At 35.2% G+C, this 16462-nt stretch overlaps 1 protein-coding gene across 1 annotated transcript; it reads left to right on the top strand.

Annotated features, from left to right (window-relative positions):
* The first annotated feature begins 2660 nt into the window (after positions 1-2660).
* LOC148760809 (uncharacterized) lies at positions 2661-3866 on the top strand. The gene has a single exon (XM_088809684.1). It carries the CDS (start codon positions 2661-2663, stop codon positions 3864-3866), a length of 1206 nt encoding a protein of 401 aa, XP_088665810.1.
* Positions 3867-16462: the final 12596 nt, after the last annotated feature.

The raw sequence follows: 16462 nt of genomic DNA on the forward strand, positions 1-16462 counted from the left end.
AATGAGGTCACCACCGGATACTTAGATTGGCATGCTCGATGAATAAAAGACGTTTGTCCTCCAGAAAGTGCATCCAAATTTCCTGTTGGTCCAAACCCTTAAGATATCCTTTTACAGAGTGAGCTAGCTAGAAGGAAACTGGAGACCGAAGTGATGAATATGAAGCATAGATATGAAACAGAACTTGAAGAAGTAAAGAAAGAAGCCTCAAGAAAAGTTCAAAAGGCTTTTGATGAACGAAACGAGTGGAAAAACAAGTTTGAAAGTTCGAATACGACCTGTTCATCTTTAGTCACTAGGATCCAAGGAATGCAAACCATTAATAATTCTTTGCAGAATAAGATACAGCTATAAGAACGAAACATACAAGAACTTGGGAGTGATTGTAACTTATTGGAAGTAGCAATGGAAGGCTATAGAGAACAATTTGAAGCTAGTAGGCAAAAATGCTTCCGAATGCGAGAAATGGGAAACTCGTACGAGCAAGACCTTCGAAGGAAGCAGTCTGAGATGGAATGGATACTGATGCAAATGAAGGAGATAGCCTACAAAGCAAGGGAAATGGCAAACAAGACTGAAGAGCTCAGGAGAGAGATTCTTCCGAAAGATGAGCTTAGTGAGTGCCTAATCAGTTACCTCAAGCTAGTACGGGACCAGTATGATCTAGTTGGCCATTTCTTTTGAAGCCAATAATGTAAATGCTTTAACTAGTGATGTAATCAAATGCTTGACTTTTATGAATCAAGATTCCACGCAGCAATTATTGTTGGATGGCCAATATTTTCCATTTGCATCACATGTGCATAATTCATTACATAAAAGGCATAACAATTTAACTCTTTTCATGAGCAATTTTTAATTCTTTAAAAACAAGTAAAATAAAATATTCTTCATCACCTTCATAAAATAAGAATGCATCTAATTCATGTTTATGGTTTAAAAAAATAAGGATTCCAAGATAGCTCGACAACCTAAAATTAGTGACCAGCGTATTCATAATACTCGTCTACGAGTAAGGATCATGGAAGAAGAGCAAAGGGATCGAATGGATAGAATAGAAAAAGCTCAAGAAGAAATGAGAGAACAATTAGCAAAGATGATGGAATTGATGACAAGCTTAAGTAAAGGAAAAAAAGTGCTCGAAGAGTCAGCTCCGTCAGAAAACCCACCAAGACAAGACACTGGAAACCAAAAGGATGATCCACCTTATCCCACGGGGTTCACTCCACCCCATGCCCAAACCTTTCAAACGGTCCACCCTTAAGTAACGCCATCTGTTTATTACAATGTACCACCCCAAATAAGCCATCAACCGACTCATGGGCAATTTAGGTCAAATTTTGGTATAAATCCTGTTGAACCAATACACGTTGCAAATTTAAATGATCCAAAAGAGCAAAAGAAACTAAGAAAGAGCTCATCACAAACAAGAGAAAATAAAAAGATAAGAAAAAGTACGATTTGTTGGAAGAGCGCCTTCGTGCTATCGAAGGAGTTGATAGGTTCGGTACCATAGACGCAGTCGAACTATGCTTAGTGCCTGATGTACTGATCCCTACCAAGTTCAAGGTTTCAAAATTTGAAAAATATGACGGAACAAAGTGTCCCATGGCACATATTACCATGTATTGTCGAAAAATGGCTGCACAGTCTCACGATGACAAGTTACTAATCCATTTTTTCTAAGACAGTTTGACTGGGTCAACTGCTCGGTGGTAGGTACAGCTAGATCAAAAACGTATTAAGACTTGGAAAGACCTAGCAAGAGCCTGCATAGCCTAATACAAACATGTGGCTGAATTAGCCCTTGATCGGTTGTCATTGCAAACTATGGAAAAGAAGCAAAGTGAGAGCTTCAAGGAATATACCCAAAGGTGGAGGGATACAGCAGCGCAAGTTCAGCCATCTCTCACTAAGAAGGAAATGACTGTGTTGTTCATAAACACACTCCGAGCTCCATTCTATGAGCGCTTGATCGGTAATGCCACGAAAAACTTTACAGATTTGGTCTTATCTAGAGAAATAATAGAAGGAGTTATCAAAAATGGAAAAATTGAAGGCAAGGGGTTGCTAGCTCAAAGAAAGGGAGTATGCCCAAGAGAAAAAAAGGGGATGTGCAAGCAGTTGCCCATGACAGACAACAAAACCATAACTTTAGCCCATATCACCCATACCAACCCTTTTATCCGAACATAGGCAATATCGCACAAAACCCATATGTGTACCAACTTACCCCACAACCAACATTTTAGACCAATGTTCTCCCACAAGCTCCACCACCAAAACCGGCAACTTCAACCAATAATTCTGGTAATGGTCAAAGAGGACCTAAAACTACCCTAGAAAAACCTAAGTTTGATCATATCCTAGTCCCTTATACTACATTGTTGCCACAACTCATAAAAAATCGACTCCTTGTTCGAACCCTTTTAGAACCACTCTGACCTCCTTTTCCAAAATGGTATGACCCGAATGCGCATTGTGATTACCATTTTGGAATTCAAGGACACTCCACGGAGAATTGTATTGCATTAAAACATAAGGTCCAAGCGCTCATTAAGGCAGGACTTTTAAATTTTGCCAAAAAGGAAAATTCAAATGTCGATGGGAATCCCTTGCCTAACCATGGAAGTCCAACAGTGAACGCCATACATGAAGGGATGATTCGAAAGGTGAAAAGGAGTATCGATGAGATTCAAATGCCAATGGATAAAGTGTTTGAGGCGTTGCTCAAAATAAATGCCATCACTCCAAAACCCATAGACACAAAAGAATTAGGGCATGATCTCACTCATTCTTGCAAATTTCATATGAGGGCAGTTAGGCATTCCATTCAAAATTGTGATGGCTTTCGTTGTAAGCTACAAGAATTGATGGATTTGTCGGTAATTGAGTTTTATGAAGAAGGCGAAGAGGATTTGGTTGGAACCATAAATGAAGATACCCTAGCTGAAGTGGCATCAAGTTCATCTGGGGTGAACAAACTTAAACTTCTCACCATCTTTTATGAAGAAAACAAGAGTCCGATGAATGATACATCCCCTACTGTTGTCGAAAATGGCATTACCATCGAAATTCCCAACCAATTCTCGTATAAGAGTGAAAAGGTTGTTCCTTGGAATTATGAATGTAATATTTTAGGTATGACTCCCCTTACTTCCCAAGTATCTTCTGCAGATCTAACCGACGTGGGAGGTATAACACGAAGTGGACGATGTTATTCTCCTGAGGTTACAGAAAGGGTAGAAAAAAGAAAATCCAAACAAGGAAAAGATCCGAAAGAAGCAAGTACCTTTCTCAAGGACCAAACCACTGAACCTCTAGTCGCTCTGAACAATGAGATTAAGAAGCCTGTTACGGAGAAAGAAGCAGGTGAATTTCTCAAATTTATCAAACACAATGAGTATAGTGTGATGGAGCAATTAACAACAATGCCTGCTCGTATCTCACTGTTATCTTTGCTTTTGAATTCGGAAACACACAAGAATACGTTACTCAAGGTCCTGAATCAAGCTTACGTGGCTCATGATATATCGACGGAAAAGTTAGACCATATCGTGGGAAACATTACAGTGGGGAACTTCATTGCCTTTAATGATGAGGAAATTCCATCGGGTGGTCGGGGAAGTAACAAAGCTCTACACATTACCATCCAATGCAAGGACCACGTTGTGCCCAAGGTTTTGATCGACAATGGCTCAACTTTAAATGTCATGCCTTGCTCTACCTTAACCAAGTTGCTTGTAGACATGTCTTATATGAAAACCAGCCACATGGTTGTAAGGGCTTTTGATGGAACCATAAGGGAAGTGGTAGGGGACATTGAACTACCGATAAAAATTGGCCCTTGTATTTTTGAGGTTTAATTTCAAGTCATGGACATTGCCTTGTCTTACAATTGCTTACTAGGGCGTCCATGGATTCATATGGTGGGAGCAATACCCTCTTCCCTTCATCAAAAGGTTAAATTCATAGTTGAAGGCCAACTAATAAGTGTATATGCAGAGGAAGACATATTGGCCATTCAACCCTCATCTGCTCCCTATGTAGAGGCGACAGAAGAAGTTTCAAAATGCTCTTTCAGATCTTTTAAATTTGTTAATGCTACTTATGTGAGGCAAGGAGAACTGATACCGACTCCTTGTTTGTCAGTAGCAACTGAAATGGGGGTTAAGCAAACAGTGGGAAAAGGATGCCGTGCAGGTTTGGGGCTAGGAAAGAATTTACAAGGAATTAACCGTCCTTTGACTCCAATAAAGAATGAGAAAAGGTTTGGTTTGGGGTATAAGCCTACCAAAGAAGAGAGAAGGAAATTGGCAGCTCAAAAGAGGATTAAAAGAATGGCTCAGCTTGAGGGAAAGGAATAAGAAGTTGAGAAACGGACAATTTCGCACTTATATGAGACTTTTCGCTCTGCAGGTTTCATTCATCCCGAAACACCAACAAAGGTCAATCAGGTTCTACAGATGTTTGATGAGTTGTCAATCCATATGATCAAAGACGAAGAATCTAACGAGAAGGTCCCTGTGGTGTATCAAGTACTGCCAGGAGATGAGATAATCAATTGGACAGCCACAGAGTTACCTGTCATCTTTTAGTCTTTGAAAATGTAATGAACAATTTTACCTAAATGCCTATGCCCAAAGGCGTTAGGAGTAATTTCTTGCTTAAATAGGGCTTTCTGTTGCTTTAATCCTTTAAATAAATGACAAAGCATGATGTGTTTCATAATTCATCTACCTTTTCACATATTTCATTTTCATTTATTCTTTTAGCCATTAAATGCTTCCCCATACACACGCATCCAATTTTACCTCTTTGCAAGTCTTTAAATTATGAACACAAAGATAATTGAGACAACAATCTGAATTTTGATTTCGAGAAAGTTTCCAACATTGATGAATTGAAAAATGAAGAGAAAGTGGATGACTATGATTTACCCCCTGATTTGTCGAGAATGCTGGAGCAGGAGGAAAAGGAGATTTTACCTCATCAAGAACTCACAGAAATGATTAACCTGGGAAATGGGGAAGAAAAGAAAAAGGTTAAGACTGGTACCTCGCTATTATCTAACGAACGGCAGAAGTTAGAAGAACTACTCTGTGAATATGTGTATGTGTTTGCTTGGTCATATCAGGACATGCTAGGTCTTGATACTGACATTGTTGTCCACAAGTTGCCTTTGAGACTAGATTGCAAGCCTATTAGGCAAAAATTGAGAAGGATGAAGCCAGAAATGTTGCTGAAGATTAAAGAAGAAGTAAAGAAGTAATTTGACGATGGGTTCTTAGAGGTGGCCAAGTATCCTGAATGGGTAGCTAATATAGTCCCGGTTCCTAAGAAGGATTGAAAAGTTCAAATGTGCGTTGATTACAGGGATTTGAATAGGGCGAGTCCGAAGGATAGCTTCCCTTTACCACATATCGATACTTTTGTGGACAACACAGCAAAGCATGCTTTATTCTCATTTATGGATGGTTTTTAAGGTACAACCAGATTAAGATGGCACCTGAAGATATGAAAAAAACAACGTTCGTAACCATGTGGGGAACGTTTTGTTACAAAGTAATGCCATTTGGATTGAAGAATGCAGGTGCCACCTATCAAAGGGCAATGGTAACCTTGTTCCATGATAGAGGTATATGTGGATGACATGATTGTAAAATCTCGTACAGAAAGGAATCATACTGTCAATCTCAAGAAGCTATTCGAGAGATTGCGAAAGTTTTAGCTCAAGTTGAATCTTGCAAAATGTACTTTTGGTGTTACTTCTGGGAAGTTGTTGGGGTGTGTAGTAAGTGAAAAGGGAATTGAAGTGGACCCGGACAATATAAACTTCGTACGAAGGTGCCACAAGTGTCAGATTTATGCAGATAGGATCCATGCTCCATTAGCCCCATTGCACGTTTTCACGGCACCCTGGCCATTTTCAATGTGGGGAATGGATGTGATTGGGCTTATTACACCAAAAGCCTCTAATAGACATCGATTCATATTGGTGGCCATTGATTATTTCACGAAATGGGTAGAAGCGGCTTCCTATGCCAATGTGACACAAAAGGTGGTGTGCAAGTTTATCTAAAGGGAGATTATATGTAGATATGGGCTGCCGAAAAGGATCATTACTGATAATGCAAGCAATTTGAATGGTGTAATCGTGAAGGAGGTTTACGCTAAATTCAAAATCAAGCATCATAACTCGACAACTTACCATCCGAAGATGAACGGAGCAGTAGAGGCAGCCAACAAAAACATTAAAAATATTGTTGAAAAGATTACTGAAGTCTATAAAGATTGGCACGAGAAACTTCCTTTTGCCTTGCACGCATATCAAACTTTTATGCGTACCTCCACGGGGGTAACTCCGTACTCATTAGTATATGGTATAGAAGCAGTTCTACCTGTTGAAGTAGAAATCCCACCATTAAGGGTGTTGATGGAAACAGAATTAGAAGATGCTGAGTGGATTCGCTCTCGCTATGAACAATTGAACCTGATTGAGGAAAAAAGGCTTGTGGCTCTTTGTCATGGCCAGATGTATCAACGAAGGATGATGCGAGCATAGAGAAGAAAGTTCATACCAGGCAATTCCGAGAAGAAGAGTTGGTTCTCAAGAGAATACTCCCTAATCAAACTGATTTTCGAGGAAAGTGGATGCCAAATTAGGAAGGGCCATATGTGGTAAAGAAGGCTTTTTCAGGAGGAGCTTCAATTTTGGCTGACATGGATGGGGAAGATCTGCCTAATCCGATAAATACGGATGCGGTGAATAAGTACTATGCTTAAAAAAAAAACAAAAACAAAAGCAAAGCAAAAAATATAAATAAAAAGGAAAGGGTTTGTGTTGAAAACCCGAAAAGGGCAACTCATACCTAAAGAAAGAGGCTCAGGCTGAAAACCTGAAAAGGGCAGCTTGTGGCTAAAAGGCAAGGATTTGGAATGAAATTGTCAGTCCAAAGTACTAGATTAAGGTGAAAATGCACTATGAACGGAGCTCCACAATTTCACAAAACAGGGGGAGTTATAAAGTCTGCAACCTACAGATTTGCTCAAGGCATCAATCAAGGACAATTTTTGAAGTCGAAAATCAGATTGATTTCTCTGAATAGTCTGAATGTTCATTACTTAAAAAGATCTAATGTTTGTTCTGTAAATTCTCTTTTCCTTGAATTATTTGAACTTTCATATATGAAACTCTCATTTTCTTCTTTATTTCAACCTCTTTGATTTTTACCGTCCCATGATTTCACATAATGATTGTCATAGAAGTGAATGATGATTGGTAAAAGAAATATGCTAATTAAGCAAGAAATTACAACTCATTGTTTAGCAAAAGACTTAATGATGAGACAAAGGAATGGCAGAGCTTTAAACCTGAGATGTCAAAAGAGAGGGTCCTTAGGGGAATCTGGAGTTACCTAAAGCAGCCAGAAGGAAAGTAAATAGGCAAAAATGATCGAAAGCTGTAGTGAAATTTGGATAAAGCAAGAGAAGGGTCTTGGAACCTTAATGAATCATAAACCTGAAAGCATTCCATCATTTCAATCATGCATACATGCCTAGCCATGCACATGGTCATTTTCAAAACAAGAATCAAAACTAATTCATGTCCTAAGCTTCGAAAGTAGGGATCCACCTGACCTAAAATGTTGAGGTCGTAAAACTTTAATAGAAAGATTTGAGTTTTTCATTGTGAAGTTAATCCAATTAAGTTGGCATCGGTGAATTAAATCGAACCTATTTTGAGATAGGTCGAGTTTAGATTAAGTCTAAAAATTTCAATTTTTAAATCGAACTTGTTTTAAAATAGATCGAGCCCCGGTCAAGCCTAGGAATTTTAATTTTTTACATCAAACTTGTTATGAGATAGGTCGAGCTTAGATTAAGTCTAGGAGTTTCAATTTTTAAATCGAACCTATTGTGAGATAGGTCGAGCCTAAATTAAGTTTAGGAATTTTAATTTTTTACATCGAACCTATTTTGAGATAGGTAGAGCTTAGATTAAGTTTAAGAATTTCAATTTTTAAATCGAACTTATTTTAAAATAGATCAAACCTAGGTCAAGCCTAGGAATTTTAATTTTTTTACATCGAACCTGTTGTGAGATAGATCAAGCTTAGATTAAGTCTAAGAGTTTCAATTTTTTAATCGAACCTATTATGAGATAGGTCGAGCCTAAATTAAGTTTAGGAATTTTAATTTTTTACATGGAACCTGTTGTGAGATAGGTCGAGCTTAGATTAAGTCTAAGAATTTCAATTTTCGAACCTGTTTTAAGATAGGTCAAGCCTAGATTACATCTAAGAATTTTAACTTTTAAATCAAACCTGTTGTGAGATAAGTCGAGCCTAAATTAAGTTTAGGAATTTGAATTTTTTAAATCGAACTTGTTGTGTGATAGGTTGAGTCTAAATTAAGTTTAGGAATTTGAATTTTTAAATCGAACCTGTTGTGAGATAGGTCGAGCCTAAATTAAGTCTAGGAGTTTCAATTTTTAAATCGAACCTGTTGTGAGATAGGTCGAGCGTAAATTAAGTCTAGAAATTTCAATTTTAATTCGAACCTGTCGTGAGATAGTTTGAGCCTAAATTAAGTTTAGAAATTTGAATTTTTAAATCGAACCTGTTGTGAGATAGGTCAAGCCTAGATTAAGTTAGGGATTTTAATCGAACTTGTTCTAATATGAGTCAAGCCTATATCAAGTCTAGGAATTTCAATTTTGTTTAAATCAAACTTATTTTGAGATAAGTCGAAATCAACTAGCTTCGAGATAAGTCAAATGTGGTGTCTACGTCTTTGCACTATTCTTGATTCTCAAGAATGTACAAAAAGAGGCAACTGTAGACACCCATTCAATAAAAATAAATAAATATAATAAAAATTAAAAAATTAAAAAATAAATAAATAAATAAAAAGAGTTTTGAGACTCGCATGGCCTCCATAGTCAACAAATACGGAGCATTAAATGCTCCTCTAGCGGCCAGGATTTGAAGATCCTGCCTGCAGATCTGTTTTTGACTTGAAGGCCACCTGGGATTCAAGCTGAACCGAGCATGATTGTTTCCTCTAGTTGTCCAAAAATTTGGACAACTACACTCTATAAGAACCAAAAAGATTTTGAAAGTAAGAGATTTTTTTTTTTTAAAAAAAAAGAAAACCTGGATTCAAGAACAAAAAAAAACCAGATTCAAACAACCAAAACCACAAATCAACCACCAAAAATCCTAAACTACTAGCAGACTACCCTAGCCACAATAACAAAAGATCAAAGAATCAAAATAAACACAACACAAACAAAAAAAAAGAAAACTACTCAGATCTGGTGAGGGGCGGATTTGGGTGTGAAGGAGAGAGTTGATTTTGGAGAGTGAGAGAAAAAGAGAAAGGTTCGAGGTCGGAGTAAGAGAGTGAAGGGAAAGGTTTCAGGCCAAAGGTGGGGTGGAATCGACGGTAAAGGGAGAGAGAAAAGGTTTCAACCTGCCGGTAGGAAGACTTGAAGGATTTGACAAAGAAAAGTGGGATTTTTTAGAGCAAGGAGAGGAAGGCCGGTGAGAGGAGTTGAAAGATTTGGGGAGAAAAAAAGTTAGATTTTTAGAGAGAGAAGGGAGAGATTCGGCAAGTAAAGAGAGAAAGTGAGAGGGGAAAGTGAAGAGAGCAAAAAGAAAAGAAAGTTATATACTAGGGTAGGTAGACTAAAATGGTGTCGTTTTAGGGCAGGAGGAGTGGTCATTGAAACGGCATCATTTTGGGAGGAAAAGTTGCAGCCTAAACGGTGCGCCTTGATTGCAGAAGAAGTGGGCTTATGGAGCTGTTGTGGGCCTACGCGAGGTCCAGTTTTTGGCCAGTCTAAGCCCGAACCTTGATATATTCTAGTCTCTAAAGCTATTGGGTTTGAATCTTTTATGTCTGTTTTGAATTTTTTTTGTTTTATTTCTTTATTTATTTTAGCTATTTTTAGGAAAATAAAATGACAACTTTATATATAAAAAGAATGGAAGAAGGTAAAAATATAGGAATATATATATTTAAGAATATGATAAGTAATAATAAAATTAGGTAGAAGTAGTTATTTAGTTATAAAAGTAGGTCAAATATATATATATATATCTAGAGGAATAAAAAATACACTTAGTTGCTAAAACTAAACATATAAAACATATATATAAATAAAATGTGAAGAAATAAAATTGGTAATTGAAAGAGATAGTTTTATGTAAAATGTAGAGATAATGAAAATAAAATAAAATAATTAATTATTCAATATAGATAAAGTAATTTTTTAAATTTAATACTGATGATGGGATGTCCATTCGGAGCTCGAGAAGTCGAAATTCTGAGTAAACTTCCCTAGGTTAGGGGTTTCGATTAAGACTCCACCAGTATGATGGGAGGGTCTTAATTTGGAATTCCAATATTCCTAATTTTAAATGAAATAAAAACTATACTTAATCACCAATTGATCAAAAAAAATATAAAGAAATAAGAAACCAATGATAACAATAAATTTGTTAATCATAATAATAAAAATAAAATAAATATGCATAAATAATAATAACTACATACGATAAAAATCTGTTGTTTAAAGATAAAATAAATAAAGTATATGACAAATTACAAATGATTTTATAAAAATAATAAATAAATGTAAAATATTTGTTCATAATAAATAAGCTCAAAGAAAAGTAGTAAATAAGAAACAAATATTGAAATTATGAGTACGTCGCGTATCATTGTTGCATTGTTAAATGTCATGGCATATGGACATATTCTGTATACGGGCGGAATCCCGAGGATGGGACTTTTCGAAAAAGCTTGCAAATGTGAGTTTCTCCGGTAAATTCCCTAGGTGAAAAGGTATCCCCGAATCCCACCTGTACGATGAGAGGGTGCGGAGGGATATCTTTGATAAAAAGTTTTTGTCCGCATTAGGATTTGCATTCATGAAAACACTATTTTTTTCTTACTCACAAACAACTATCCCGATGATGGGATTTACCTTGTAAGCTTGCGAAGGCGAGTTTCTATGGTATTTCTCTAGGTGAGAGAATACTCTCAGATCTCACTAGTATGATGGGCGAATTCAGAAAGTACGCTCAATAAAAGGTTTTCGTTTGGCATTATCTTGATTTTATGCCATACATTTCACGATTGCATCATGTGTGCGCCAAACCCGTAAAATATTTTGACTTGATTAATAGAATAAAAGACAAATTAAATAAATAACAATTAAGGAAACATAAGAATAAAATTAATGGGTTAGGATAATATATGATTAAATGGTACTGTTCGTGGAACGAGCGTCACAGGGGTGCTAACCCTTCCCTGTGCTTAACCGTACTCCCGAACCCAACTCTAAAAAATACGTAGGTCGATTTATCGTTCTTTTGACAATTCCTACGTTAATTTAGGATTTCGCCGAATAAAACAAACTTATTAGGTGGCCAATCACACCGAGATAAAAAAAGATTGGTGGCGACTCCAAGATATTTTATTTTCGCCCACGTCTAGCGGACGGGTTCCCAGACTCGCACGTTACGACACAACTATCTGTATATGGATACTTAGTTGCATTGACCAAATTAAACACTATTTTCTCTTCTCCAACTTTGGAAGTTATTTTGCCATTCTTCACATCTATGATTATCCTTACTGTAGCTAAGTATGGTCATCCCAAAATAAGAGGAATTTCAACATCATCTTCCATCTCAAGCACAATGAAGTCCACCGGAATGTACAACTTCCCAACTTTAACCAAGACATCCTCTATAATCCCAATAGTGATAATTCTATTTTATAGAATTATTTTATTCTAATTTTGTTATAAAATATTAGCTAAGTCCTCAATTTTCAATTATAATTTACTTATTTTTGGTTGTTTTTATAATTAGGTTACTTTTAAGTTAGTTATTTTAATTTTATGTTATTTCTTTTAATTTGTTTATTATTTATTAGTTTTTATATTTTTTTGTAGGATTAAAAGAGATTGGGCTTAATTTTGGAAAGTAAAGTGTTGAAAGACCTAGAATCTGCTTGCACATACTTCAGTATTTTGGCCATATCTTGAGCTACAGAACTCCAAATGAGGATATTCTTGGACCATTGGAAAGCTGAGAGACAGAGATACAACTTTTATAGGGATCACTTTGCCACATTTCTGCATCAAAGATGGAGAAAATTGCCTTGAAAAACGGCTGGACATACTGTATCGGGAATGGAAATTTGTAAAGATTGACAATTGATTTTTGGTCTTTTTATTACACTTTTAAGCCCAATTAAACCCTAGGTCAGCTTAAGGAACTTTAGGTTTAGACTATTAGTATAAATAAGATAAGTTTAACAACATTAGACACATAACTTTTGAGAGATTCAAGAAGTTACAAGTTGAGGCTGAAACTTGGAGATCAAGGCGGAAAATATTGTGTTGTTTTCTTCCTTAGCTTTTATCTTTCTTGATACTTTCAATGGTTGAATTTTAAACAATGTTATTTTATTTTGCAATTATGAGTAGCTAAATTTCTTTTTCTAGGATTGCAATTGAACCACATGTAATCTAAATTTTTAATCTCTTTCTTACTTATCTTTAATGGGATTGTTTATTCCAATTTGTTCTTAATGCTTTTAATTGCTTGGCCACCAATTAAATTGATCTAGGAACCTAAACAAACTTGGGAAAGGGAGTTTAGAGTAAACTAGAATTAGGATAGCATATGATCATATTAATTGATTTGCATATAGGATAGGGATATACCTATAGGCCATATGTAGCCAGATTAAAGCCTGAACTTAATGAGTCTATTTTAATTTCAATTCACATAGGGATATAGTGTTTTGGTTAAAATAGATATTTTTATAAGATGAGTGGAGAGACCCTTACAAATAACTTAGGACTCTAGGTTAGCAATTCAACCCATTGAAATAAGTTAAGGAAGAGAGGTAAGATTTAGATGAAGTGTGAGGGATATTGTAATCCTAGGCTTGTTTGATTTGATATTTTCTAAAGTTATTATTATTTTGATTTTTCTTGTTGGTTTTAATTTTAGTTAATCAGTTTTAGTTAATTAATTTTGATTATTTGGATAAGGTTAAATTGTTCTAATTTTAGTACTTAGTAAAGTTTTAGATCAATTCCCTGTGGGATCGATACTCTGCTTGCTAATATACTATCTATTCGATACGTATACTTGCGTAGTAGGATTTTAACTAACAACAGGATATCTGATTGTTCTGTCTACCAATTGCAAAGAAACTGTAGTAGGTTGTATCTTATTAAGTCCAAGTTTTCTAGCAATAAACAAAGCCATTATTGAAACACTAGCACTCGAATCACGTAAAGCTTTAGAAATTTTAAAATTACCAATAGTGCAAAGAATAAAAAAATCCTTGAATCCTTAAGCTTTGGTGAAAGCTTATTCTGAACAATGGCACTGCACTCCTCTATAAGTGCAACAGTTTCAATTTCCTCTTCTTAGTCAAGATGTCTTTTAAGAATTTAACATAACTTGGCATTTGTTTCAAAGCTTCAACAAAATGAATATTAATATGCAACTTTTTAAATACCTCAAGAAATCTCTAGAATTGTTTATCAAGTTTCTGTTTCTGTAAATGTTAAGGAAAATATGGTGGAGGTGTGGGAGTAGTTTTTAATTATGATTTCTTCTTTGAATTTTCAACAGATTTTTCAACCACAATTTCTTTTTCAACATCTTTTGTAATTTTTTTTCATCAGAATTAATTGAAATTTCAAAATTCAACTCTTTACCACTTACCTATTTTCCTCTTCTAATTGTGATTGCATTACAATGCTCTTTTCCTTCTATTATAGAATTTGGTTCAATGTCACCAGGTAACATACCTTGAGGTCTACTATTGATGGCACTAGCTAGTTGGCCCACTTATGTCTCAATATGTTTGATTGATGCTACTTGACTTTGAATGATGTCATCATTCTTTGTCATGTAGTCATCGTTGCCATTAATTGCATGAACATCTCCTCCGTTGGAGGCTTTTTCTCTAGCATAGGAACTTTAGGTGGAAATCCAAAAGGCAAGTTTGGCTTAGATGCTAATGAAGATCTTTGGTTGTTGCACCATGAAAAATTAGGATGATTTCTCCAACCAAGATTATAAGTGTTAGAATAAGGATTATTGTTTTGCTACCTATTTTCAACAAACTTAATAGACTCAGCGCAAATAGGGCAATTGTCTTTGGAATGTCTTTCTCCACAAAGTTCACAACTCACAAAGGGGCTGTGAACAGAATTAACACTCAATTTATCAATTTTCTTTGTGAGAGAAGCCAATTGTGTAGTCAAAGCAATAATTGCATCTAGTTCATGAACTTCGACAACTTTTCTTTTTGCCAATCTTTCATGACATCATCAAAAACCATATTATTTTTGAAAGTATCGCAAATCTTCAAGAAATTCATAATATGACCATTAGGATCATCATTAGGCAAACCCCTAAACTAAATAGTAGTTTGAATCATTTGAATAAGTGCTAGCTTTCATAGTTGTTGGCTTGAATAGGAGGTCTTTGGATACTAGAGTGGAGACCTTATACCAGTGGGACAACATATTCCCTCAAAGACTTGGACTCTTCCCCTTGTTGATCAATCATATTTTTACTTTGAGCATAAACCTGTTGATTTTTCCTCTAAAGTTTTTGAAAAGTCTTTCCAATTACTGGATAAAAAAAGGAATTTCCAAACTTTGAGCTCTTCACATATAAAGACCGAAAGTATCTGAAAAGAAAGAAAAGCAAAGAAAAGTCTAAATTAAGATTAATAATTCTTGATATTAATATTAACAAGAAAGACCTAAAAATCAATTCCTTGGAAATGGCTCCAAAAACTTGTTGTTGGATTATCTATGCAAGTGCACATACCATTAAACAAGCAATATAATGAAAAGTGGAGTGTCGATCCTATAAAAAATTGAATTAATTCCTACTGTTAACTACTAAAATTAACACACTTTAATCTTATTCAAACAACCAAATTTAAATTATTAAAAAACAAAATTAAAGCTAACAAACTAAAACTAATCTAAAATTAATCAACAATTTGTTTTAAACACTCAATCAACTACTAAACCTATGATTATGATATACCTCAATACTTCATCTAAATATTGTATCTCCTCTTAACTTATTTTAATGGATTAAGTTGCTAACCTAGAGTTTTAATTATTTACAAGTCTCTATCGAGTTTCGCATAAAAATATCTTTCCCAATTAAGTTATTGTACATCTATGCAAATTAAATTGAAGAAATATTCATTAATTTCATGCTCTAATCTGGGCTACATGAAGCTTATAGGTGTATGTCTACCCTATAGGTAAATCAAACCACCTAAATAACTAAGTGCATTCGATCATACACTATTCGATTCAAGGTCTACCCAAATCTCCTTTGTTAAGGTTTAACTTAGGTTTTCAATTCAATCTAATTAGTGATTAGACAATTAGAAGCATTAATAACAAAATAGAATAAACAACTTAAAACCATCAAATAGAAGTAAAAGATAGATAAATAATTTAGACTACATATTGAGTTCAATAATAATCTTAGATAACTAAATTAGTTCCCCATAATGTCACAAATCATTATCAAATAAAGTTTAAACATTGAAACCAGACTAAGAAAAATAAAGAATAAAGAAACTCCAAGAATTGAAATCTTGATCTCCAAATCTTCTTAAATCCTTCAATTGCTTCTCAACTCTAATGAGACTTTTTTAAATGATTTTGTGGCTAAATCTTAACTTTAAATCTTATGTTTTTCATTTTTCTAAAAGTCCTCTGAAAGGTTGCTTTAATAAGGCTTGGAAATTAGGCCAAGTTGGGTGAAGAAAGAAGTCAATTCTAATAAGGATTTCCTCATCGGACTACATGAGCCATGGCTTACCTCCATCAAGGTCATGGCCTTGATCATTTAATTTACAAAATTCATGATTTAATTTTTCTCTCTAGGACTACAGCAATGCTTCAACTTTGGCAAGGTTTTCAACCACCTTCCAAGCCTAACTGAGAAAAGTGGTAAACATGAAAGTTATATTGTCACGACCCAATTTCCCGGGCCATGACCGACGCATGAGCTCAATGAGCATAGCTCACTAAGCCCAAGCAAGCCTATCCATTTACCTTTGCTTAACAAATTTATCATATCATGCATACACACACACACCTTTTTCCGGGTGTGAACATAGCCAAAACATAATGGCATTATCGATAATAATATACATGCACTATACCAGTCATGTATTTAGCAATTTACATTGCATACACATATTCACATTGTTAAATTGTATTCACAATACAAAAGGACCCATGACTTCCAGCGGAGACATTTACAATAAAAGGGATTACTATCGAATGCCAAACACATACCCAGGAGATGCACTATAGGGACTCCTCGATCTAGGGTCCAACAGTCACCTGATCTGAAAATATGAATTTTTATAA

This window comes from Theobroma cacao, chromosome 9 (genome assembly GCF_053813885.1).
Source record: "Theobroma cacao isolate CCN51 chromosome 9, ASM5381388v1, whole genome shotgun sequence".
NCBI lineage: Eukaryota > Viridiplantae > Streptophyta > Magnoliopsida > Malvales > Malvaceae > Theobroma > Theobroma cacao.

Coding starts and splice junctions, on each gene's coding strand:
- LOC148760809 (XM_088809684.1), top strand. CDS start 2,661: ATGATTCGAAAGGTGAAAAGGAGTATCGATGAGATTCAAATGCCAATG.